This window comes from Equus caballus, chromosome 7, assembly GCF_041296265.1.
Source record: "Equus caballus isolate H_3958 breed thoroughbred chromosome 7, TB-T2T, whole genome shotgun sequence".
Taxonomy (NCBI): domain Eukaryota; kingdom Metazoa; phylum Chordata; class Mammalia; order Perissodactyla; family Equidae; genus Equus; species Equus caballus.
In genome coordinates, this window is record NC_091690.1 from 51504440 (window position 1) to 51528826 (window position 24387).

Genomic DNA, 24387 nt, shown 5'->3' on the forward strand with positions numbered 1-24387 from the left:
TGGGATGGGACGAAATATTTGCACATCCTGTATCTGATAAGGGATTAATATCCTGAATATATAAAGAACCTCTGTGACTCAACAACAAAAAGACAAACAGCCCGATTAAAAAATAGCAAAAGACGTAAATACACATTTCTCCACAGAAGATAGAAAAAATGGCCAATAAGGGCATGACAAGATGTTCAACATCACTAATCATTAGGGAACTGTAAATCAAAAGGACAACAAGACGCCACTTCATACTCGTCAGGATGGCCATTATTTGAAAAAAAAAAAAAAACGGAAACAGAAAATAATGCGTGTTGGTGAGGATGCCGTGAAATCGGAATCCTTGTGCATTTCTGGGGGGATGCAAAATGGCGCAACCACTTTGGAAGACCGCTGGGCAGTTTCTTAGAAAACTAAACATACTCTTACCACGTGATCCAGAAACCTCACTCTTTGGTATTTACCAAAATGAGTTGAAAACTTATGTCCGTACAAAAACCTGCCCACGAATTCCTGTTGCCAAAAATGCGGACTCCCAGCAGTGAATGGATAAGCAAACTATGGTCCATCCAGACAATGGAATGTAAGTCAGTGTAAAAAGAGATGAGGCGCTACTCAGTGGCGCAGTGGCTGAGTTAGCGCTCTCTGCTTTGGCAGCCAGGGTCTCTGGGATTCAGACCCCAGGCACGGACCTACTCACCGCTCATCAAGCCATGCTGTGGCGGCGACCCACATAGAAAAGAGACGAAGCTGGGCACAGATGTTAGCTGAGCGACAATCTTCCTCAAGCAAAATAAATAAATAAATAAATAAAATAAAAATAAAAAGAGATGAGCTCTGAACCCATGAAAAGACACGGAGGAAATTTAAATGCGTGTTACTAAGTCAAAGCAGCCTGTCTGGAAAGGCTCCATACTGTGTGATCCCCACTTGACGACATCCCGGAAACGGCAAAACTGTGGAGACCGCAAAGAGATGAGCGGCTGCGGGGGGCTGGGGAGGAGGGAGGAACAGGTGGGGCAGAGAGGATTGTTCGGGCAGTGATATTGTGATGGTGGACGTGTGTCATTCTACATTTCTCCAGACTCATAGGATGTATGACACCAAGAGGGAACCGGAATGTCACCTGTGGACTCTGGGTGCTAGTGACGCGTCAGTGTCGGTTCATCGATGGTAAAAAGTGCCCCGTCCATAGCGGGGGAGGCTGCGCGTGCGCTGGGCAGGGCCCTGTGGGCGACCTCCGCATTTGCCATTCAGTTTTGCTGTGACACTAAAACTGCTCTAAAAATAGCGGGAGATGCTGAGGAAGAGATGGGGGGAAGCTGGCTGAGGGCGGGGCGCGCGTGGAAGGGGGGGTCGAAATAAAATCGGGACAGACGCCTGAGGCCTCCGCGCCCTTCGAAGGGAGGAAAGTATTTGGGGGCCGCAGAGACCGGGTGTGGCAGGATCCAAGTGGTAAACTGCGCAGATGACTCACTCTGAGGCCTCGGGAAGGGGACCGGAGAGTGGCAGTGGCGCAGGAGTGAAGTGCAAGGCAGGGAGCTCGAGAGCTTGGGAGAGGTGACATCTCTCAGGTTATACTTTATATTTAGCTCACCGGCTGCTTATTAATCGACATGAATCCCGACATAAAAAGTTTGGTCACTAATGGTCCCCACCTTGTCGTGGGTCATGAAATACATCCATGCGAAGTGCATCACTTACAGCCTGCTCCCAGTTGAAGGGTTTCCTGAAGGGTCTGGAAATATCTGGAATGATCTGGAAGACCCCGGAAAGCTTTGGAGGTGTGGGAAGTCTGGCCAGAAGCGGGAAGGGTCGGCTCTCTGTCCCGCTGGCATCACTTCTGTGACCTTGGACACGTCACTTGTCCTTTCTGGTTCTTACTTCCTCATATTTCTTCTTCATTCAACAAACTTTCCCTGAGTGTCTGCCATGTCTCCGGAACATTCTAGGTGCTGAGGACGCCGCAGAAACAAAGATCCCACCCCTGCTGGAGGCGACGTTGTCGTGGGGGAGACAGACAGGGAACAAATCAACCAGATGGTTTCCAGGCATCAAATTCGTGAGACCCTGCAAAGGCGCGGCTCATGTGGGAGATGCCGATTTTTATGATTTTTTATTGAGATTCAGCACACAGACCAGGAAGCACAGACACTTAGGTGTTCGCCTCCAGAGACTTGTTTCATGTTGTCACCTCTGTGTAGCCACCACCTGGAGCAAGATAAAGAATGTCAACAGTGTCCCGGACGCCACTGGGCTGACCTTAGAGTGTGGAAAGGAAGGGGCTTCCCTGGGGATGCGGACATTTCAGGTGAGACCTGGACAGCCAAGACGTGGCTGAGGGAAGGGCACCGTGACAGAGGGAAGAGCAACAGCGAGGTACCTGAGTGGGACTGAGGTTGGAACGTTCCAGCAGGAGGCGGCTGTGGCTGCAGGGGAGTGAGAGGGGCAGGCGAGGGCAGGGAGGGGACGGGGGCAGGTCGTGCAGGGCCTGGTGGGTGGCAGGAGCGACTTTGGCTTTTACTCCAAGTGAGGTGGGAGCCATGGAGAGTTCTGAGCAGAGCAGGGAGGGGGCCTGACTCGGGTGCTCACGGGCGCCCTCTGGCTGCTGTGGGGGGAACAGCCTGAAGGGGTCCAGGACACGAGCTGGGAAACCCGGGAGGAGGAGGTGACTGCTCTGGTCCAGGTGGGACCAGGGTGGGGCCCTGGAGGTGAGGAGGAACTGCCAGACTCGGTTTACCTTTTGGCTGGGCAGCCATGCGAGTCCCAAAGGCCAGGATCAGGTTCTCATTTACCAACAACCTGTCCTTGGTTTGCAAAGCTCTGGGCTGCGGGGCCTCCCAGGCACGACCCCCGGGGGCAGAGCTGGGCTCGCAGCTCCCCGAGTGGCAGGAACAGACTGTACGTCCCTGAATTTTCACAACTGCTGAGGGACCAAAGTTGAGAGACCGATGCGGGCAGAAGCGAAGGTGGCGGGAGGTCTCGACTCCCGTCAAGACTGCAGGTCAGCCATCGGGGTACGAGGAGTCCCCCCGAGGGGAAAGCTGAGCCCCGCATTCCAATCTGAGGAGGCGAGCGGGAAGCGATGCCTTCGTTCTGCGTCCTCCTGGGATGTTGTCTTACAAGGCTGTGTCCCATTTATGGGACCCACTGCTTGTGGGATGAAGAACACAGTGAAATAAACGAGGCACAGAAAGGGTGTGATTCCACCCACAGGAGGTCCCCAGAGGAGGCACAACCACAGACACGGGAAGGAGGATGGAGGGGCCAGGGGCTGGGGGAGGGGGAGTTGGTGTTTCATGGGGACAGAGCTTCAGTTTGGGAAGATGAGAAAGTTCTGGAGACGGATGGTGGGGATGGCTGCACAGCACTGTGAATGAGCTTCAATAGCCAAGACGTGGGACAACCCAAGTGCCCATAGACCGATGATTGGATAAAGAAGATGTGGTGTATATATACCGTGGAATACTACTCAGCTAGGAAAAAGGCAAAATTGCCCCATTTGCAGCAACATGGATGGACCTGGAGGGAATTATGTTAAGTGAAATAAGCCAGACAGAGAAAGACACACACCCGCATGATTTCACTCATATGTGGAAGATACACTCAAGGACAAAGAGAACAGATTAGTGGTTACCAGAGGGGAAGGGGGTGGGGGGTTATGTGAAAGGGGTAAAGGGGCACATATATATGGTGACAGGTCACCACTAGACTATGGGTGGTGAACACGACGCAGTCTGTACAGAAACGATAGGTAATAATGCACACCGAAACTTACACAGTGATATACGCCAATATGACCTCAATAAAGTTTAAAAAAATGGAAGGGACAACAAAAACAACGAAAGAAAAACCATGTGACTGTGCTTAATGCCACTGAACTGTGCACCTAAAATGGATGAGACAGTTCAATTTTATGGTTGTATTTTGCTTGGATTAAAAATAAAAAAAGAGGGACCAGCGGGTGGCGCAGCGGTTAAGTGAGCACGTTCCGCTTCGCGGTGCGGGGTTCGCCAGTTCAGATCTTGCGTGCATGGCAGCGCTTGGCAGGCCACGCTGTGGTAGGCGTCCCACATATAAAGTGGAGGAAGATGGGCATGCTGTTAGCTCAGGGACAGTCTTCCTCAGCAAAAAGAGGAGGATTGGCAGATGTTAGCTCAGGGCTGATCTTCCTCAAAAATAAATAAATAAAAAAAGTACAAAGAAAAAAATGAAGAGGAAGAAGGGAAGGAGGGAGAGAGGGAGAAAGGATGGAAGGAAAAGAAAGGAAGGAAGAAGGAAAGAAAAAAAAAGAAAGAAAAGAGAGGGAAAAAACCCTCCTCCGAAAGCTGGAGCTCCCCCCCCCCCCCCCCCCCGCGCAGGCGGCCTGGGCTCGCAGCGCCGCCTGGCGGCCAAGTGGTCAGTGTCGCTCGGTGGCGCTCAGTGTCGGTCAGCGTCGGTCAGCCTGGTGCGCTCACCCCTCCTTTCCAGGAACCCAGGGCTCCAGGGTGGGGAACCCCGTCGGAAACCCCCCGGGCCCGCCCGCCTCCTGCGCCCCCGCTCTGCCCGGAACTGGGCTCCCCCTCGGCCGGAGGGGCTGGAACTCAGGGTCCTGGGTGGGGGGACCAGACGTGACACCCGTGTCCCAGGTGCAGGTTCCCTGGCCACCGCCAGTGGCGTGCACCCGGAGGGCCCTGCTTTTCTTCCCACAAAACGCAACAGCGACCCTCTTCTCCTTCGGATGCTGCGAGTCAGCATCTTCATCCTCCGCCTCAGCTCGAGGCCGTCCTGACAAAGCGCCCCCCGGACGGAGCAGAAGGGCCTGGCGGGGCAGGGACTTCCCAGGATGCCGCCTCCCGCTGCTCCTCCGGGGGCTGGGGCTGCGGCCACATCCGAGCTCGCGGAGGGGACCACGCTGCGGCCTCTGGCATCCACCCAGGTGGGCACCGGCCACCTCCGCGCGCCGGGCAGGTGGGACCCGCGAGCCCGCCTTCCTCCACCCGCGCGGGCGCATGCGCACGGGGCCTGGCGGGCAGCGCAGGGCAGCGAGCAGGCACGTGGCTCCGGCCTGTGGCCCGGGTGGCGGACGTGAGCCTGGACTGGTCGCCTGGATCTTGGACCAGGAGCAGAGGGTACGACACGGAGCTGGGAGCTGCTGGGAAGGATGGAGATGAGGCTGGGGGCTGAGGCGGACCAGAGACATCCCGGATGGCAGCGCGCAGACGAGGAGGACGTGGACGTGACGACGGGCATCCAAACGACGGCCGCCTGCCCTGTGCCTGCAGGGCGGGGGGCTCCGAGCCGATGGGCAGCCCCTGGGGACAGACGGAGGCGGAGGCTGGCACGGGCGCTGCACAGAACATCTGGGCGTCCAGCGTGAACATCTGGGCCTCCCAGCTCCTGCTGACCCCCTGATGGGCCGGCTCACGGCGGCCTACAGACAGCCAGGCTGAGCTGCTTCAGGGGACGCCCGGCGCCCCAGGGACAGCCCCGGTCATCTTGAAGTGTCCAGCACGGTGGCATTAAGCACAGTCACATGGCTGTGCAGCCATCCCCACCAGCCGTCTCCAGAACTTTCTCATCTTCCCAAACCGGAGCTCTGTCCCCATTGAACACCAGCTCCCTCAGGCCCTGCCCCCACCGTCCTCCGTCCTGTCTCTGTGGACGTGACTCCTCTGGGGACCTCCTGTGAATAGAATCACATCTTGTCTTTCTGTGACCGGCTCATTTCACCTAGTTTAATGCCCTCCAGGGTCATCTGTCGTGTGGCCTGTGTCAGAACTTCCTTCCTTTTCAAGGCAGAGTAATATTCCATTGTGGGGATGGGCCACTTCTTGTTTATCTGGTCGGCCATCAATGGACAGCAGGGTTGCTTCCACCTCTTGGCTCTTGTGAATCAGGCTGCTGTGAACACGTGTGCAAGGACCTCTTTGAGTCCCTGCCTTCAATTCTTCTGAGTTTATACCCAGAAGTGGACTTGCTGGATCATGATGATTCTTTTTTCTTTCCTTTTTTTTTTTTTTTTTTGCTGAGGAAGATTGTCACGGAGCTAACATCTGTGCCAGTCTTCCTCTATTTTATGTGGGACGCTGACACAGCGTGGCTTGATGGGTGGTGCTAGGTCTGCGTCCTGCATCTGAACCTGCAAACTCTGGGCTGCTGAAGCCAAGAGCGTGAACTTAACCACTACCCCGCCGGGCTGGCCCCTGATGATTCCCTTTTTAATCGTTCGAGGAAGCTCCGTGCTGTTTTCCACAGCAGCTGCACCAGTTTACATTCCTTTTCTTTTTTATTTAGAGAGTTTTATCCTGTTTCCAGCTCTAATGAGCCCAGTTAAAGCCACTTTCCCAGATGCCCTTGCAGCCGCCAGCATCCCTGAGACCCAGTTCTGCTGCACGGAGCAGGCGGGCATTTCTGCACCCGTAGGACGACCTTCCCTGCGCCTGTGCAGCCTCGGGCAGGTTCTCCGACTCCCCTGGGCCTGACTTCCTCCTCGGTCAAGTGGCCATGAGGACGGCTCGCTGCTTAGGACAAGCATCCAGATCAATTGAGTCAAGGGCGTTCGCTGGTGTTATTGTTATTACTGTGCGGGGCTGCCAGCCGGTCCCCCGGGAGACCGGGCACCTCGTCCCGGCTTCAGGCCTCCCGTCTCCTCTCTCAGCCTGAACTGAGTGCTGCACACTCGGCCTTGGTGCATGCTGTTCCCTCTGCCAAGAACGCCTTTCCTTCTACTCCCCTCATCTAAATTTAGTGGGCCTTTTGGGGACTTTGCCTGCCCAGCAGCCATTCTCCTGACTTCTGGTCACAAAGGGGAGGGAGGGACCATCTCTCCCTGATCCTCGGGCCATAGCCAGGTCCCTGCCTGCCAGTCTCAAGGGATTGGCCACGTGACCCTGGCCTGACCAGTTAGAATAGTAAATCACCCTCAGCCATAGAGATGGACTCAAGGATGGGCGTGTGACTCAAGCCAGCCAATGAGAGGACAGGGAAAGAGGAGCTCTCTTTCTGTCAGGGTAGCTGAGTTGAGAAGGATGGAGCAATGGGAATTCATTCCGTTTGGGACCACTAGGGGAGGTCCTGCCAAAAGGGAAAGCCCTGAGACAGGGAGGGACAGAGCCACGACATGGAATCCTGACCTCATGGCTAGACCTGAGTACCTTGATACAGCCATGCCTGAAGGCATCCCTGGGTTTTCCAGTTATATATTGCTTACCCCAGGTTGGGTTGAGTTTCTGCCACACTCAACTGAAGTCCCTGGCAGATGAACTCTTTTCCTCTAAGGCTCAGCACAGGTATCACACTTCCCTAAAGCCCCACCGGCCTCTCCTCCTCTGCTGGCAGCTTGGGTGTTCCTCCTAGGCTCTCCCATTATTCCCCTGTGCATCAATATGGGATCGATATTTTCGGTGCCTTTTCCCATCACTAGACTGGGACCTGGTTGAGGGCAGGGACTGCATTCTTGTTCCTGTCAGCATCCCAGCTCCCAGCAGGAGCTCAATAAATAAGTGAACAAATGAACGAATCGTACATGCAATACGTCCTTGAGAAACCTCATTTGATGGTGGGGGTTTCCAAAGGCTACTCAAGAATCCCTTAAAGAATGAAAATTGTTATTTTTATTCATTTAAAATCTCTTGAAAACAAATGAAACCTTTGGCATTCATGTTCATTTTTGTTCTGGAGAAAGGGGCTCTCATTTTTTGTTTTCTTTTTGTGTGTGTGTGAAGATTGGCCCTGAGCTAACATCCGTGCCCATCTTCCTCTACTTTATGTGGGATGCTGCCACAGCATGGCTTGACGAGCAGTGCCAGGTCCACGCCCGGGATCTGAACCTGCAAACCCCAGGCCACCAAAGTGGAATGTGCGAACTTAACCTCTAGCCACCAAGCCAGATTCTCATTGTTCCTTTTGATTCTGAAGTCACCCAAGCTGGTTTGTGCCATTTGCCAACAAGAATCCTGCTTGATCAAACATCTGTCAGATTAAACCAAACCAAGGGAACCCATATCTGAGGCTGGAAAAGCCACAGGTGCCACATCCGCAAACCCTCAGCCTTAATGATCTATTACAACATTCCTCAGAGGTCCATCTAAACGCCATCGTTTTCTTGGATGACAGCACGGGCTTAAATCTGAAAACCTCAGAAGTAGAAAACTTAGAAATTACTGGGAAGCACCAGACACCCAGCATTGATTCACGAGCGTCACTGGTTGTATGTTATTTCTTCCAGTCTCTCTACTCATATACATGTGACGTGGACGTTTTTATAAAATGGGATTATTTTCTCTGCACAATGTGGGAGTCACCAAACTTGTCCTTCTAGGCCCCCCAAATTGCTCTTTTTGTCCCCAAGTGAAGTTCATCGTGGCCAAGGATATCAGGCGGAAGTGTCACCTCCAGGGGGATGCTCTAAGTGTCACTTTCCTGTCTTGGGGACCGTGGTGACGCACATCAAGACAGGGCCTCCACGTTCCTGGGTCCCTAAGTGACCCGAACTGGTCACGTGTGAAGAAAAAAATCACCTTTTGTTGATTTAAACCACTTGTTCGATGGGGCTGTTTGTTACGGCAGCACACACCCAGCTTGTCCTGACCGATACCATTTTTTTTCAACTTTTATTTTGAAATAATTATTGGCGCAAAAGGAGTTGTAAAGATAACACAGAGGTTCCCTGGGCCTTCCCCCGCTTCTCCCAAGGGTGGGGAACATCGCCATACCCATAGTGCTTTATGAGACCAGGAAACTGACGTTAGCACAACACAGTTAACAAGGCTGCAGACTTTACGCGGATTTTATTGACCAACACTAGTTTGTAGCCCATTTCTGCCGCATCTGAGCTCTTCCTGATGCCCACAATATGATGTCTCTTCAGGATGGAACAGAGCAGGTGTCGCCACTGCCTTATTGTCGAGCTCTTTCATCCCCACCCGAACCACGGAAACGATACCCATTCACGTGTCTTCGATGGGCTGACAACCTCCTGAGAAAAAGGTCTAAACATTTTTATGTCACCTTGTCCAGTTGCTGTTTAGAAAGCCGGATCTGTGTGCAGCTGTGACTGAGGGCCCGCCGTCCCATCGCCTTGCCAACAGTGTTATCACTGAACAAGCCTTCACCGATTTGCTAAGAAAAATACTAATGATGAAGTATTTCCTCAATGTTTTAGTTTGCATTTACTCGGTGGTTATGGGATTAAACCTTTTTTTCATGAACACGCTCGTATTTCTTTTCCGGACCTCGGTGGGGCTTCTAAAGATAACAGCAAAGAGGAAGCACTCCTCCACTGTCAGCTTCTTAGTGCGTTTTTTCAGCCAACGAGCTGGTGTTTCTTTTTCGGTTTCCATCCATTCATCTCTTACCCACATCCGCCTCCTGCTGGTTGCTTAGCAACCAGCCTTCAGGGTGTCATGGAAATAAGCTCCGGAAACACACCTTTCTGGGTGCTCCTAGGGAGGGCTACACGCTTCCGCTCCCAGCTTATCAAGGAAGGCGACGAGTGTGGGAAGGTGACATTGGAGACGAGGCTCAGAGGAAGGAGATTCGCAGAGTGAGGCCTTTGGGGAGGGATGCGCATGTGCAAAGGCCGGGAAGTGAGCAGTGTGCATTTCAGTAAGGCGATGGCGGGAGGGCTGCCAGGCTCACGTGATCAGGGCCCCACGTGCACGTGGGAATCGCGAAGTTCAGAAGCTTCTGGCGCGCGGGAAGGCCAGCCTGGTGGGGAGTGAGGGTGAAGGCGGGGAACCAGGGAGGAGCTGACCACAGTGGTCCAGACCAGCGATGGTGGCCCAGGCGGGAGCCAGGGATGGAGCGGCAGGTGGACAGATGGGAGAGGTACTTAGAAAAGGCTCAGCTGGGAGACTGGCTGGGTGGTGGGGCCTGAGGGAAAGGGACAACAGCGGACTTGGATTGCTGGGGCCACTGGGGCCACCTGGAGGTGGGGACATGGGATCAGAATCAGGTGTGGGAGGAGCGTGATGAGCTGGGCTTTGGCCACCTTGTAAGTATCAATGCCCCAGAAGGCAGGAACGGCCTCATTGCAGTAGAAATCTTTTTTTCTTTTCTGCTTCATCTCCCCAACACCCACCCCCCCCGTACACATTTGTACATCTTAGTTGCATGTCCTTCTAGTTGTGAGAAATATTTGAGACCACGAAACAAACTACAAACCAACTGTTCTGTTGAATTAAACACCAGTGAGGAATCAAGAAATGGTTCTTACAATGGACGGACAAGTGTCAGGGCCTCACCAGCTCCCAACTCCATCCACTTATCCCTCGCCCCCAGCGATAATGGCTGTGTGGGATGTGGTGTGTTTGGGGTGTATCCTGATGGACCTTTCTCTAAGTTTACATGGCAGTGCATGGTCCAGAGCCAACATCCAGGGTCTGGTTTGTGCATCAAAAACGGCATCTTGCTGGGCATTTCACTGTGCAGTGTTTTTCTATGCTTAGCAACGCTCTAAAGTTCTTTCCATTAGTTTAATTGGACCTATGTCACTCGAAAAATTATTTTGGGATGTTCCAGTTACAGTTGCTACGTAGTCAATGACCCCACAGCTCAGTGGCTTGAAACACTCAGTTTATTCTCACTCATGGTTCCTGTGTGTCAGGGCGGGTGGAGCAGTGGGGGGTGGCTGGACGCCCCCTCTCCACCGGTGGGCTCGGTGGTCTCTCAGCACGGGCTTGCTTGGGCTTCCTCACAACATGGCGGCCTCCGGGCAGTGGGGCTGTGAGATGGCGGCTGGTGGCTTCAAGAGTGAGTGTCCCAGCGAGCAAGGTGGAAGGGGTGACCCCCACTGGCAGCCACACTGTCACCTCCAGACTCAGGGTGGGGCCCAAGCCAAGCTCAAGGGACGAGAATTGGACTCCAGGTCTCGACCTGCAGCTTCCAGAAGTGCGTGTGGGAGGGAGGGCAGTCCTGTGGCTGCTCGTCACATGTGACACCCCACGCTCCTCCCGACAGCCCCCAGCGCAGCTCCCTCTCCTGCGTGCGCTGGCCCTGCGGACACAGACCTGTGCCCCACTGTTCGACCCTCACCCCCCAGGGGCCTGTGGCACGTCCTGCACCCGGGGCCTTTCCTCCAGATCCAAGCAGGTGCCAGCCCCTGAGGTCGCCTGTGCCCCCAAACCCAGGCTCACCGCTGTGTCGGCCTGGGCGAACGCCTCGTCCCCTCTGAGCCCCCCTTGTGTCATCTGTGACAAGGGAATGATGTCGCCCGCCCCTCGGGGTTGCTGGGAGACATGGGGGAGGGGGGCAGTGGCCGGCAGGGCAGAGGGAGGAGCTGGCTGCTGTCACCAGGAGCCGCGGAGTTGGGGCTGGTGGAGGCCCGTGGTTTGTGGCCTGTGTCACACAATGGCCCCACTGGTTCCAGGACCTTGAGCTGAGGTTAATGTGGGAGCCGAGCCACGTGGCTTGAGGCCCCAACCTCTGACCTCACTCACCATGGCCACGTGGTCCTGGGTCACCATGACGCGCAGGGCTTGAGAGGCACTGGTTCCAGGCCTGGCCACGCAGCATCAGGCAAATGTGTCCCTTCTCTGTGCCTCGGTTTCCTCATCAGCAAGTGAGCTGTGAGCTCACCCCTCGCTTCCTGTGTGTCAGGCCTCATGAGCCTGCTTCTCGCCTGGCCCCTGGTGCCCAGCCCCTCCTTCCAGAGCAACAGCACAACCGCAGCTGGGTACAGGCACCAGAAGAAGGCTGCGTTTCTGTTCCCCGTGCAGCCACATGTGTCATGTGACTGTTCTGGCCAATGGGCACATGAGAGAGACCAATGTGTCAGTTTCCAGAGAGGGTCTCTAAGGGGTGGGTGGGCCTTTCTTCCCCCCCTTTGTTGATGGCTGGAATGTGGAATGGATAGATGGAGCACCAGCAGCCATTCTGGGCCATGAGGTGATCTTGGACATACAGGTGGCACATACTATAGCACTAAGACAGGAGCCTGAGGCCCCAACTCCAGACTCTGACATGAGACAGATCTGAATTCATGTCTAATAAGTCAGTATTATTTTGGATTTTGCTGCCATTCATCAGAAACTATCTCACACACACGCTTTTGTCATTTTCAAATTCCATGTGTATTTTTCGTTCCCTCCCAAGGAACTCATTTTTAAATTGGCCTCATCCTGAAATCAAGGATTTGGTGAGCTGGCTCTCTGTAAACATTAACATAAATCCAAATCTCTGAAAATAAAGTCGAAGCCATTCAAACAAAAGAATGTGCGTTTCCACAATTACGGGTGAGACTCTTAGCAAATCCGCTCCCTAAAAGCAACAATAAACTAGAGGAGCTGTCGGAAACAACCATTCCGGGATTCTGGAGATTAAGCAAAGGCATCTGACAATTAAGAAGCGTTTATTCACAAAAAACGCCTGGGTGGCAGGCACGAGCGGTGGAGTTGGCGGGATGTTCTGCCTGGGTTTTTGGTGCCTGCTGGCCAGGCCAAGCCCTGCAAACACGTAGGCGACCGGACAGGAGTCCAGGGAACGAGACAGCCACAGCCGGCCCCACACAGGCCGAGGTCCAGAACACCGTGTGCACACTCGGGAGAGCCGGAGAGAGCGCCCTGCATGCAGAAACTTGCGCAACCTGCTCGACGGGAGGCCGTGTGCCAGGCTGAGGGACGGGCATGAGCAAGGCAGGTCGAGGGGCAAACCGCCCAAGGGAGCCCAGGGCCACATGCCGGGGCCTTGGACACACGGATTGGAACACAGGCTCCTAGCCATCAGCGGCTGACCGCGAGGCCAGGCCGACCCAGGGGCGATTCGCAGAGGAAGCCACATCAAAATAAAGATGGGAAACAGAAGATGCTTCAAATAAAGGAATGACCCTCCACAACTAATCAAACCAGAATCAACTCTTTACTATTTAAAAAATAAATCAAGGCAAGAAGGGAAACCGAAACCCAGAGATGGGGCACAGTCACCATCAGCTGCCTGCCGTGGGGCAGACAGACCGACTGTCAGTCTGGCAATTACCAAACCAGCAAACCAACCCAGCAGCAGCACGGGTCCCTGTGGGGATTGGAGGTCAGGGCTGCTACAATCTGTTCCTTAAAATGTCCATTTATTTTTCTTTTTTGAGGAAGATTAGCCCTGTGCTAACTGCTGCCAATCCCCCTCTTCTTGCTGAGAAATACTGGCCCTGAGCTAACATCCGTGCCCATCTTCCTCTACTTTATATGTGGGACGCCCACCACAGCATGGCTGCCAAGTGGTGCCATGTCCACACTCAGGATCTGAACCAGCGAATGCTGGGCCACCGAAGTGGAACATGTGCACTTAACCACTGTGCCACCGGGCCAGCCCCATAAAATGTCCATTTTTTGAACAAAAAAGCTGTAAGACATCAAAGGAAAGTGCGACTTATGCTGAGGAAAAACATAGACAATTGGACCCTCTGAGGGGGTCCAGATGTTGGACCTTAGAGCCACCATCATAAACGTGTTTACAGAACTCAAGGTGACTGTCTCTGAAGAATTAAAGGCAAGCATGACGACAACAACTCAGGAACAGAAGACCCTAATGAAGAGCCAAAAATTACAGAAAACAACCCAAAGGAAGTTCTGGACTTGGAAGCCCTGCCCCCCGGGGCCACCACACTGCCCTGGGCTTCCCACGTCACGGCCCTGACCGCTGTGTGTGGCACCTCCTGTCTCCGTGCCCATCTCCCCACCCCGCCTTGGCTGCGGGCAAGAAGGGGGCCGAGCTGCTCGTGCCCTGTGTGACAGGGTCAGGGGACAAACGGAGAATGGCAACAGCCCTAGGAGGGCCAAGAGCCGGAGCTTGTGGTCTGACGGTCCCTCCCTTTGCCTGGGCCTCAGTGCCCTCCGTGTGACAGGAGGACTGGCCCCCACGGGGCTCTGGGGCCCTGAACCGCCACGGCACAGGAAGCCAGGAATGAATCCACCAGAAGGCGAGGCTGTGAGTTTTGCTGTCGGTTTAATTTATTACTGTTTGACATCCAGTGACATTGACATAGCCCGCCGGGCCTGTGGTGCCCGGGCCCCGGCGAGTGTGACCTGTCCAAAAAAATACAGTACGAGGAGTGGACGGCTACAGACATGCATCCACGGCTTCAACTACAGTGACCCCAAACTGCGGCCGCATCAGCACTGCCAGGGAAGGACAAGGAAAACAGGCGTCGCATGGGCCCCGCACGGTTCTGTCTCTCGTTCAAACACTTAATGCGTGACACGCGCTAGCGAGGCCGGGACAGGGCCGGACACAAACAGTCCCAGTCTTCTCTGCCGTATAAATATGGAAGATTCACGTTTATACACTTTACCCCGGGCGGAAACTACCTCTGCTGCTACCCGTTACTGCTACTGGCTATGCTGCCTCGGCCCCGGAGCGACGGGCTCGCGGTCGAGACTGGAATGTCGGCGCTCAGTCTTCCTCGCTGCCACTTCCTGAGCGGTCCTGGAGGGGCGACAGGAGGGGAGCGGTGAGCCGGCTCTCCATGGGTCTATTAACTGAAACCCTGACGTGGGCAGAACCGCCTGCCCGGGTGTAAGTGAGCGCACAGGCTGGAGCCGGGGGGCCTTGCCCTCAGCCCCTGCAGCCAGGGCCAAACCTCAGTGTCACTCAGCTCCTGAGGACGGGTCCCTGGGCCTCCCTGCTCCCTGCTGTGTGTCTGTCCCTGTGCCCCTGACCTGCGGCTGCAAAACCTCCTTGGTCACTCCTGACCACGGAAGATCCTTGCTCCTCCAGATGAACATTCTATTGTTTTTATTTTTATCATCTTTTTTGGGCGAGGAAGAGTGGCCCTGAGCTAAGATCTGTGCCCATCTTCCTCTATAATGTGTATGTGGGACGCCGCCACAGCGTGGCCTGATGCGCCACATGTAAGGTCCACATCCGGGATCCAAACCTAAAAACCCCGGGCCACTGAAGAGGCACACACTTCACGGCTATGCCACCAGGCTGGCCCAGGGGGTCGTGGGATTTGTTGACGCCACCTTGATAAACACCCAGCCCGCCAGGCCTCAGCACGGCAGCCCTGGTGTCTTGGGCTGCTGCAGGGGGAGCAGGGTGGGAGGCCCGTCCTGTCCCCAGACGCCCGCCAGTGCTAGGGGCACTGGCTCAAGGGACACGCGGACTTGGTTTTAAGCCACAAGCCATGTGATGCTGAGCCTCAGTTTCCCCATCTGGGGAGCAGGGCAGTCAGAACGTCTCTCCTCCAATGAGCAGACCTCCCCCGGCCCCCTGCTGCCCCTGCCCGGGACTCAGGGCCTCACCTCCTCCTGCTCCTCCTCACTGTCGTCGTCGCTCACCACCGGCTTGGCCCGGGACCCTCGGCTCGGCCGCCGCCGGGCCCCCTTCAGCCGGTCCTGCGCCTTCTCCTTCCGGCCGAGCTTGATCTTCACCTTGACCGAGCGGGCTGCAGGGGGAGAGAGAAAGAAGGCGGGCGTGAGCTAGGGAGAGCGCGGGGGACGATGGGGCTGTGCGGCCACGGGTCCCCTCCAGCGGGCGTGCACGCCGGCCTCCTGGGCCGCCCCAGCCCGAGCCCCTGGCCCGGCCCCGGGACTCACACTCGGACTCGGAGCCTTCCTCCTCGCCCTCCTCCTCCTCCTCGCTCTCCTCGCCTTCGCTGTCGTCCTCCTTCTCGATTTTCTGCCGCACGCTAGTGAACACGGACTGCAGGACGATGGAGTCTTCATAGATCTGGGCGAGACACGGGGCTCGAGTGGGCCGCGGCTCCAGGGGGACTGCCCGCCCTGCCCAGCCCAGCCTGGAGAGCCCGTGTGGGGCGGGGGTCCCAGACCAAAGGTCAGGTGTGTGCATTAGGAACAGCCGTAGGTTCCTCCCTCCCTTTGAAGAATCACAGGGAGCATCCAGTTTTAAAGGCTCTGACAAGGTCTGCAGTAACATCATAAACACATGTCCCTTGTTTCAGCCAGCAGCCCCCCAAACTATGGCCGTATAATCTCCTTCCCAGGAGGCACCTGTCCCAGACACACTCGGGAAAACTTCGCTAAGTTGAGGTTGCGGGTGTGTATGTGTTAACTCCATCAGAAGGCACATGGCCATGCAACTCCTTTCCAGGGCATCCCGAGGGAATTCACAGTAAAATTCCCACAGATATGCCGATGCTCACAGGGTCCTCCTGGGGCAGAGGACGTGAATGGGGCCGAGCCTCCTGCCTCTCATTTGCTTGTTGTGTTTCTGGTTTCTGTCAGTGAGGACACACACTTTTGTAACTGCTAAGATACTCCCAGTTGTTGGGATTTGTTAGAAATCAGTCAATTCAAAAGGGAGCCAGGGTTTGGGTTGGTTTGGGGCGCAGCCGTGAGGGTGGCGAAGGCTGGCAGTGGGGCCCTGGCCCAGGCGCCTCCTTACCAGGGAGCCCTCCAGGTTGAAGGTCTGTGCGTTCTGGCAGAGCAGCATGACGTCCTTCTCCAGGTCGTTGAGGCTGCGGTACTTGTGGTTGCGGATGCGTTCCTGTGGGCGCGGGAGGAGTGGCCTCAGCTCGGGACCCGCCTCGGGCCTGGGGACCCTGGGACAGGAGGCCCTCCGCCTCACGAGGTCACAGCCGGGGCTCGGGGACCTCCGTGCAGACTCGGAGGCCCAGGAGCCCTGAACACAAGAGGCGCAGGACGAGGCCTGGGCTGTGCGTGACCTCGAAGGAGCCCCAGATGCCGGCCACCCACTGACACATCCCTGGGACCCTCGAGGCCACGAGGAACCCCAAGATCCCACAACCGGGGCCCGGCCAAGGGCCCCCCCCCACGCCGGCATGGCCCTGCGGTACCTTTATCTTCTTGAAGTCCACGGGCTTGCGGATGAGCTCGTAGTACTCGGGCAGCTCCTTGCGGGATGGCAGCTGGATGAAGACCTCGCTGAGCTGGCGTCCACTGCTACTGCAGGGGGACACTGCGTGTCACTCGCGGAGCCCCCGCCTGGGCCGCCCGCCCCCGTTGTTTGAGGGCAGAGAGGGCAAGAAATTCAAAGCAGACCCAGGAGTTATTTCCTGAACACGTACTGTCCCATGCATTCTGGAACCTTCCTGAGAGGCAGCCGTGCGCACAGAGGCCCAGGATGCATCTGAGCCAGGCTCTGCGCTCCCCTGCCCGCCACCCAGGCCCTGGAGGAAGGTCGCATGCTGAACGCAGCCAGCCAGGGCCTCAAAAGAGGTGGCACCACAGCCATCTGTTCAGGACTTCAAAAGCGGGCCATGTCGGGAGCGGTCGGCACTGGGGCTCAGACACCAGTTTGCACAAGCACGTGGCGTCTCTTGCGGGCGACACTCAGGAGCAGCGAACTTCCGAGAATTGGGCAAAAACTGCGGGAGAAAGATGTCTCCCAGCAGGACGCTGATGAAGGACCAACGCTGCTTTCTAGGCCTTTCCACAGGGAAAGCACCTGTTCTGCACAGGAGCAGAAATGAGACACAACTGCCCTCCCTGTTGTGGGCACCTGTGCGCTCGGCCACCAGGTCGCACCACCTGAGCCAGGCTGTGCCAGGGTCAGGAGCTCAGAGGCCTCGTCCCTCCTGGGCCTGCCCGAGGGAGGGAGCAGGGCTTTACGAGCCAAAAGCAGCAGCCTCAGTTTCTCTTTCTGCTCCGTCAGCCTGACGGAGCCTGGTGACCTCGGTGGCTGCCTTGCTCTGCGGGTCCCCATTCACCCAGCCCCGCATGCTCTGGCCATGGTGGCCACGGCTTGACCTATGGATGGCTGGCGCAGCCCAGCGCCCATCCCGGCTCTGTATCCGGGATGCACCACTCCCGCCTTGTTTACGGTCCCCGAGGGCGGCAGTGACAACACGCTGCCAGCCGGGCTTGTGCTGGACGCCCCGATTTCACAGAGCTCCGCTGGGACCGCCTCCTGGAGGCAGCAGCGCGGGCGGTGTCCGCTTGCTGGCGTTTCTGCGCATCCTGAGGCGGGGCTGGACCCGGTCCCGGCTCCCGACCTGCCTCGGCCAACCTGACGCAGCCTCTCAAACTCTGTTACTCCAATTGTTGCGATGAGGAAACTGAGGCTCCCCTCAGGGCTCTGGCGCCCCGTCCTTCCAGGCTGCCTCTTCCGCCACATCTTGCCCCCTGGGGGACCCGAGCGGTCACAGACAAGGGAGGGCCTGCCCCCTTGAGGCCACCACTCCCGCCCCCTCCCCTCCCCAGGGCACAGGCTTCCTTTCGCTCCTGAACACGCTGGTGGGTGGTTTGGCCACAGACAACTGGAATTTGCTGCATTGGTTCCAGAAGCGGACGTGGTGGCTGCTCCACTTGGGAGAAGCAGACGCGGGGGGACGGGAAAGACGTCAGGCCCCTCCGCTCCGGGGTCTCTGTGCCTCCGGCTCAGGCAAGGCCTGGGCCACAGCCCGCCCGCTCCTCACAGCCTGCCCTCCCCGGGAACCTTCTAGGCATAGAGCTCTCGGCTCTCATCCAACGGCAGTCACCCCACTTTCCCGCGGCGCCGGCGGCACTCATTTCACCCCGAGCCAGGACACACCCCCGCAAAGGTGACGTGACAGCAGCTCCCTTACGACTGCAATGCACTCAGACGTTTCTGCTCTATTCCCACCAGAAAGGCCAGCTGTGACCCACTCACCTCACTTCACAGCACGCTCGCGGGCGCAGACCCCCAGCTGGTAAAGCCCTGGCCGCGGCGCCAGGCCAGGCTTGCCCGCTGTGTGCCCCGTGCTCATCCACATGAGCGGCCGGGACTCAGGGTGCGGGGGGCCCTTACAACAAAACTCCCTCTCCAACAAAGAGGTTGTTGGAGAGAGTGAAGCACGGGGGACAGCAGGCTCCTCTTCTAGGCCTCTGGGGGACTCGCGTTCTGGAGGGAGGGGGCCCTGAGCCCTGCCCAACGGCCCTTCCTGGTGACATGAGCCCCGTGCGGCCAGCCTGGAGCTGGGTGCGTGGAGGAGGCCAGGGTGCCAGGACGCAGGGCTTGAAAACTCTCCCCGGAGACAGTGAAAACCCCTTGGGAAGCCACTGCTTTTAGGTGCCAAAGTCTTCAGATGTGGTTTTTTTTTTGTTCGTTTCTTTTTGTGAGGAAGACGGGCCCTGAGCTGACATGTGTGCCCATCTTCCTCTACTTTCTTTGGCTGTGGGTCACTGCCACAGCACGGCTGGTGAGCAGTCTGTGGTCTGCACCTGGGATCTGAACCTGTGAACCCCGGGCCACTGAAACAGAACGTGCAAACTTAAACACTCAGCCATCAGGCCTGACCCCAGATGTCATTTTTAATCCTGGGAAGTGCCCTGGAGAGGTCCCCCACGCACACCAGGGGTGGCTGTGACCAAGAGCCGCCCAGGCCTGCTTGCCAGCCCCTCACGCCCGGGATTGGAGGTGCAGATGCCACTGCCCCCCACCTCACTGGGAAGAAAACCCTAGTCCTCCCGCTGGCTGCCCAGCCCTCCGCCCTCTGCATCCCTCTCTCCACTCCTCAGCCTCCTCAGGGACTGGGACGCCGCTCCCCAGAAGCCCCAGCTTCCGGACACAACGAGCACAAGTGCCACCTCTCCCCGAGGTCCCTGAGACCCGCCCGCCTGCGCACCCCTCATACAGACAACACTCGAGGGGTCAGACAGGGGCGCGGGCTTCCACGCCTGGCGCCCACGCCTCCCAGGAGCACTGGCCTCTGGCACCTGGCTGGCTTGGCCTCTCGAACTTGATTTCACAGGTCCCCAAGGGCTGAGCTCGCAGGCTTGGTGGCCCCTCAGCGCAGTCTGTGAGATCTGCCCGTCAGCGTGCGGAGCAGCAGCACAGGGTCCGAGGCTGCCTCACGCCCGGCTGTGGATACTATAAGCGAGTGGCTGCGGACACTCGTGTCCAAGTGGGGGCCTCGCGTCTCCTTTGGGAAGACACTTGAGGGTGGAGTGCTGGTCACCTCGGGGGACACTCCGCTCACTCCTGGGTGGTGGCGAGCCTTCCTCGTCCCGGCTCTCCGCAGCTGCCCTGCTGCTGTGGCTCCCCCTCGATGGGGCCGCCCCACACCCTGGGTGTGACCTGGGACCTCCGTGTGGTTTGAATCCCCATTTCCTTGGTGAGCGGTGACACTGGTCGCCCTCTCCCAGGCAAGCTGGTTGTCTGAGGGCCCCCTCCGGCAGTGCCTGCTCCGTCGTACTCCCCCTGGAGCGCTCCGTCGGACCCGTTTATTGCCAACACCTTCTCCAGTCTGTGGTGTCTTTTTCCTCTCTGCACGGTGTCTTCTGACGAATGGATTTTAGCTGTTCGTGGGTTTTTTTGGTGAAGAAGATGGTCCCTGAGCCAACCTCTGTGCCAATCTTCCTCTAATTTGTATGTGGGATGCTGCCACAGCGTGGCTGACAAGCCATGTGCAGCTCGGTGCCCGAGATCCCAACCCACGAACCCCGGATGAAGCGGAGCGCTTAACCGCTATGCCACGGGGCTGGCCTCTGGATCTGTTTTCATCCAAGTCCAACATGTCAGTGTTTCCTTTCATACTTGGTGCTTTTCCTGTCCTGTTAGAGAAATCTTTGCCTACCCAAGGTCACAGCGGTCTTCCGCTCTCTTCTAGAAGCTTTGACGTTTTAACCTTCTTACATTACCAGATAGCAGGCTGGTCACCTTGCTTAGATTTTGCCCATAGCAGCTGCACTGCCACATCCTTCGTGTCTGTCTGTCTTCCCCCTCAGAACATGAGCCAGACGCCAGAGGCGCTGCCTAGTTTATTCGCCGCTCCGTCTTGGGCGTCGGAAACAAAGCCTGCTGGACAGCGGTGCTTAATAACCACCTGCCGACTGAAGGCAGACTAGCTCAGGGTGCAAGTCGTGGGGTCACGGAGCACGGCTTGAACCCGGTCTCACCAAGGTTGCCTCTGGCCAAGGGTGCTTCGTCGCCCCCACCCCGAGTGGCACCACCTGGGCCAGAAGACTCCGGCAGTGACTCCGAGGAGCCCGCTGCCCAGAGCGCCCCGCGTGCCCGCAGCACCTCCTGTCTTGGGACACCTGCTGTGGAGAAGCTGACGGGGCAGGGTGGCTTGGACTCCATCTGCAAGCCCTGGCCTCGTCCGGCGGCCCGGCAGGGGTGAGGACGGGAGTGCAGGAGCCAGGAAGGATCCTGAGCTGTCAGGATGAGCCCAGGAGCCCAGTTCAACACGAGGGGAGTGCCCGCCCGGCCTCACGCCTCCAGCCCGGCTGCCCAGGGCTGGGCAACAGCAGCAACACGACGAGGATGACGATGAGGACGCCATTCTCCCGCGCCTCCACGTGAGCCCCCAGGGCAGGCCCTTCCCTCAGCCTCCTGCACCACCCTGTCCCCACCACCACGAGGGGCCAGGGGACATGGGGCGGCTCAGAGTGACCGAGGCCTTGCCTGGAACCTTACTTCCGCCCCCGACTAGCCTGGCGGTAATTTCTCACGGAAGGAGCTTTGTGGCAGTAGTCTAGCCCCATGGGCGGGGGCGCGCAGTGGGGGGCTTGTCTAGTCTTAGAAGACCTTCTCCTTGGGGCCCGGGGACCCTGCTGGGGACCCTTATCATTCACCCGCCCCAAGGGCGCTTGCCTCTCACTGGCAGGGCGCCCTCCCCCGTGCCAGCCCCGGGTTCTGGTGGGGCCGCCCAGCATCGAGCCCCCACCTCTCCCCAGGACTTGGGCCGGACCAGGCACAGCCTTGAGCCCGCCTGGCCGCAGTGACTGGTCCAGGCAAGGGCCTGGGACACAAGCCAGCCAATCGGAGCCCTTCCCTGGGACTTTCCCAGGCGCTGGGATCACAGAGCTGCTCCCCTCTTGGGTGTGAGGCCTCGAGGATGGGGCCCAGAGCTGGTCTTTGGTAAGTCCTCCCCGTGCCCCCGACCAAGGAGTCCCCATTCTGCCCAAGGGGCCTAGAACTAGGTTCCCGACATGCACAGCCCCCAATCCAAATGGACGTGTCTCTTCAATTAGATTACCGGGTTTGTCCTTAAAGCAAAAGCACGACACGCGGAGGAGGAGCAGAAAGAAGCAGGAGGGACTGAGAGCGCCCTGCACAGGACAGAACAGCTCTCAGTACCTAAGGGACCAGCCATCCACAGCCCTCTGTAAGAGGGAGAACCAGAGAGGTTCTGAGAGCTGCCTACAGACACACAGCAAACGCGAGGCAGGCAGGACTCGAGCACAGGTCCCCGAGGCTCCCGCCTTTCCCACTCGCTGCTCCCAATGCAGGTGAGCCAGCTTTTTCTTGAACAGCCACTGTAAATGTTGTTGGCTTTGTGGGTCACACCACATCTGTCACGTCTACTCAATGGTGATATTGTTTCACAAAAGCAGCCACAGGCGATATGTAGGCAATGGGCCTTAGCTGTGTTCCAATGAAACTTCATTTATGAACAACGAAATCTGAATTTCACAATCTCGCGTCATGAAATCATCTTTAATTTTCTCAAAATCATCTGAAAAAAACATTCTTAATTCCCAGGCTGTACATACAGGCGGTGGGCCAGATTTGGTTTGCTGACCCCCGGTGTGAACCCTAAAAACCACAGAAAGGGCGTGTGTATGGGGCAGTGGTAACCTGCTGCCTGGGGCCCTCAATTCCTAATCCTCTGACCAGGGCAGACATTGCAAACGGATCACAGCACCAGCCCTTGAGCCCCAACAGCCTCAGGCAGGCAGAAGCAATCAAGTGAAGATGGCGCTCCAGATGGACCCTACTTGTGGAGCATGGAAGTGGTCTCCACCTGCCTGGAAAGGCTTCCTCTTCGTCCCTCAGCCCTGCTCTCCTGCCCAGAGTCCAGTTCAAACCATCTTCCAATGAGATCTCTCAAGGACACCGGTTAGTCCCGGGGCCATCATCCCTTTTAACTCCCTGCCCGTGAATTGGGACAGCAAATGTCCTAGATAGAAGCAGCTCGAGATTTCAAAACTGCCTTAGCAGAACATTGATCTGAAATGGAAGCTCAGAAGGTCCTGCAGACAGCTGAAAATGAAAGAACGAAACACGTCCAAAAGGTTCTTTATGAGCACAAAATGATTTCCAAGGTGCAATTTTTTGACACATTACAAAGTCAGGGCTGTCTCGAGGGTTAGAAAACTGCGGAATCTGGGGAAGATGCACTCACTTAGAAATGCACAGAGCCTCCGCTCGCCAGGCGTCAGCCCTAAAATGCCAGTCAGAGTGTGGGATTTATGACTGTGCGGTACAGAAAAAATTCGGACTCACGGGCGACTGAAAGAAAACGACATCCACCAATGAAGCCGCCAACGACACGCCTGTGGCCGTCAGCCCTGTGCTCTCAGCGCTCTTCTGGCAAAGGAGCAGAGTGGGGACGCCTCACTGTGGGGTCACTGTGGGGTCAGCGTGCCAAGGAGCCAGACGGGCTGCGGGTTACGACACTGACTTAAGTTTCTAACGAGCCCATGACACATCTCAGAGCGTGTTTCTCAACACCGTCCAACAAGGAAACCCAAATCTCATTCTTCAGAGAGCGTGACATCCCCTCAACCTAGGAGACCACTTAGCCTGAAACCCTCCTTTTGGGGGTGAGACCCTGAGCTTTGGAGAAGGGAGAGGCCCGGCCCAGGGTCACATGGGAAGCAGCAGAAGTGAGGTCACAACCCAGGTATGCTCCCAGCTGCGGCAGCTACTCCCCGTGCGCCTGCTGGCTTCCCCAAGACCCGGAACGCCCCGAGGCTGGTGGTGCGGCCTGCTCTGCTGCGGCAGGCGCTCAGGACACATGGGCTGTGGTGACCAGCACAAAGAACAGTGCCCGTGAGCTGCTCACGGCACTGCGAAGACCATTTCCAAGGACCAGGGAGAAGGGCGCTGGGCCTGCTGGTCTACCCGGAGGAACGGGTCGGGGGTGTCCGGGGGTTGGCGAGCTGGACACTGGGCTGCGGCCGGACAGGGCCACCCACCCCCTCCGCATCTGCCAAGGCCACACACCCACTCTCTGCCTTCCCTCCTGCTAATTGTTAACCTCAGTTAACTTACACCTGACTTATTATTTAACTCTTAACTGATTTCCAACTGGTTTCACCTCACAAGTCCGACGTTTCTCAATTCACCTTTCTATTCTTTTATGTATCTCTTGGCTTAATTTTACATATCTTTTGTGATTTCTCATTTATTCAACCTTGGTTTTGGACCTCTTTCCCCATCCTTTTCCTCTTTCTTGTCTTTTATTTTTAAGCCGTTTTGACTTTTGCGTTTCATGCCTCCTGTCTGAGCTGCTGTCTTCTCTTTTTGTGAACGTTCCTTTACTGCTTTCCCTGTGTGCAGAGGAACAGGCGCTTGCTGAAATGCACGGCACGCTCTAGAAGGATCTCTCCCAGCCTCCGAGGGAGGCAGAGGGCAGAGTGTCAGGCGTGACCCGCTCACCCAATCGGCTCGTCCCCAAGTACAGGTATCCGTTCCAGAGCCATTTTAAGGTTTCATGGACTCCTGGTGTTAAGACCCTTCTAGCCCAGCGGCCCTGCTGTCCTTGGCGTGATCCATCTCTGCTGTGGTGATCGATCCCCAGCAGGGAGGGCA

The 24387-nt window shown here is 56.8% G+C and overlaps 1 protein-coding gene across 13 annotated transcripts in view; it reads right to left on the reverse strand.

The window, feature by feature from the left end:
- Positions 1-13891: 13891 nt before the first annotated feature.
- SMARCA4 (SWI/SNF related, matrix associated, actin dependent regulator of chromatin, subfamily a, member 4) overlaps positions 13892-24387 on the reverse strand; it is an 85825-nt gene continuing 75329 nt past the window's right edge. For 8 of the 13 annotated variants that reach the window (XM_070274081.1, XM_023645393.2, XM_014741734.2 and 5 more), the window contains 5 exons: positions 16721-16829; positions 16309-16410; positions 15501-15633; positions 15207-15349; positions 13892-14388 (listed from right to left, as the gene is read on the reverse strand). In XM_070274081.1, the coding sequence (XP_070130182.1) occupies positions 14356-14388; positions 15207-15349; positions 15501-15633; positions 16309-16410; positions 16721-16829 (520 nt within the window). In that variant the 3' untranslated portion in view covers positions 13892-14355. The remainder of the gene's footprint in view (positions 14389-15206; positions 15350-15500; positions 15634-16308; positions 16411-16720; positions 16830-24387) is intronic. The other 5 variants (XM_023645394.2, XM_070274084.1, XM_070274090.1 and 2 more) reach the window with 1 other exon arrangement.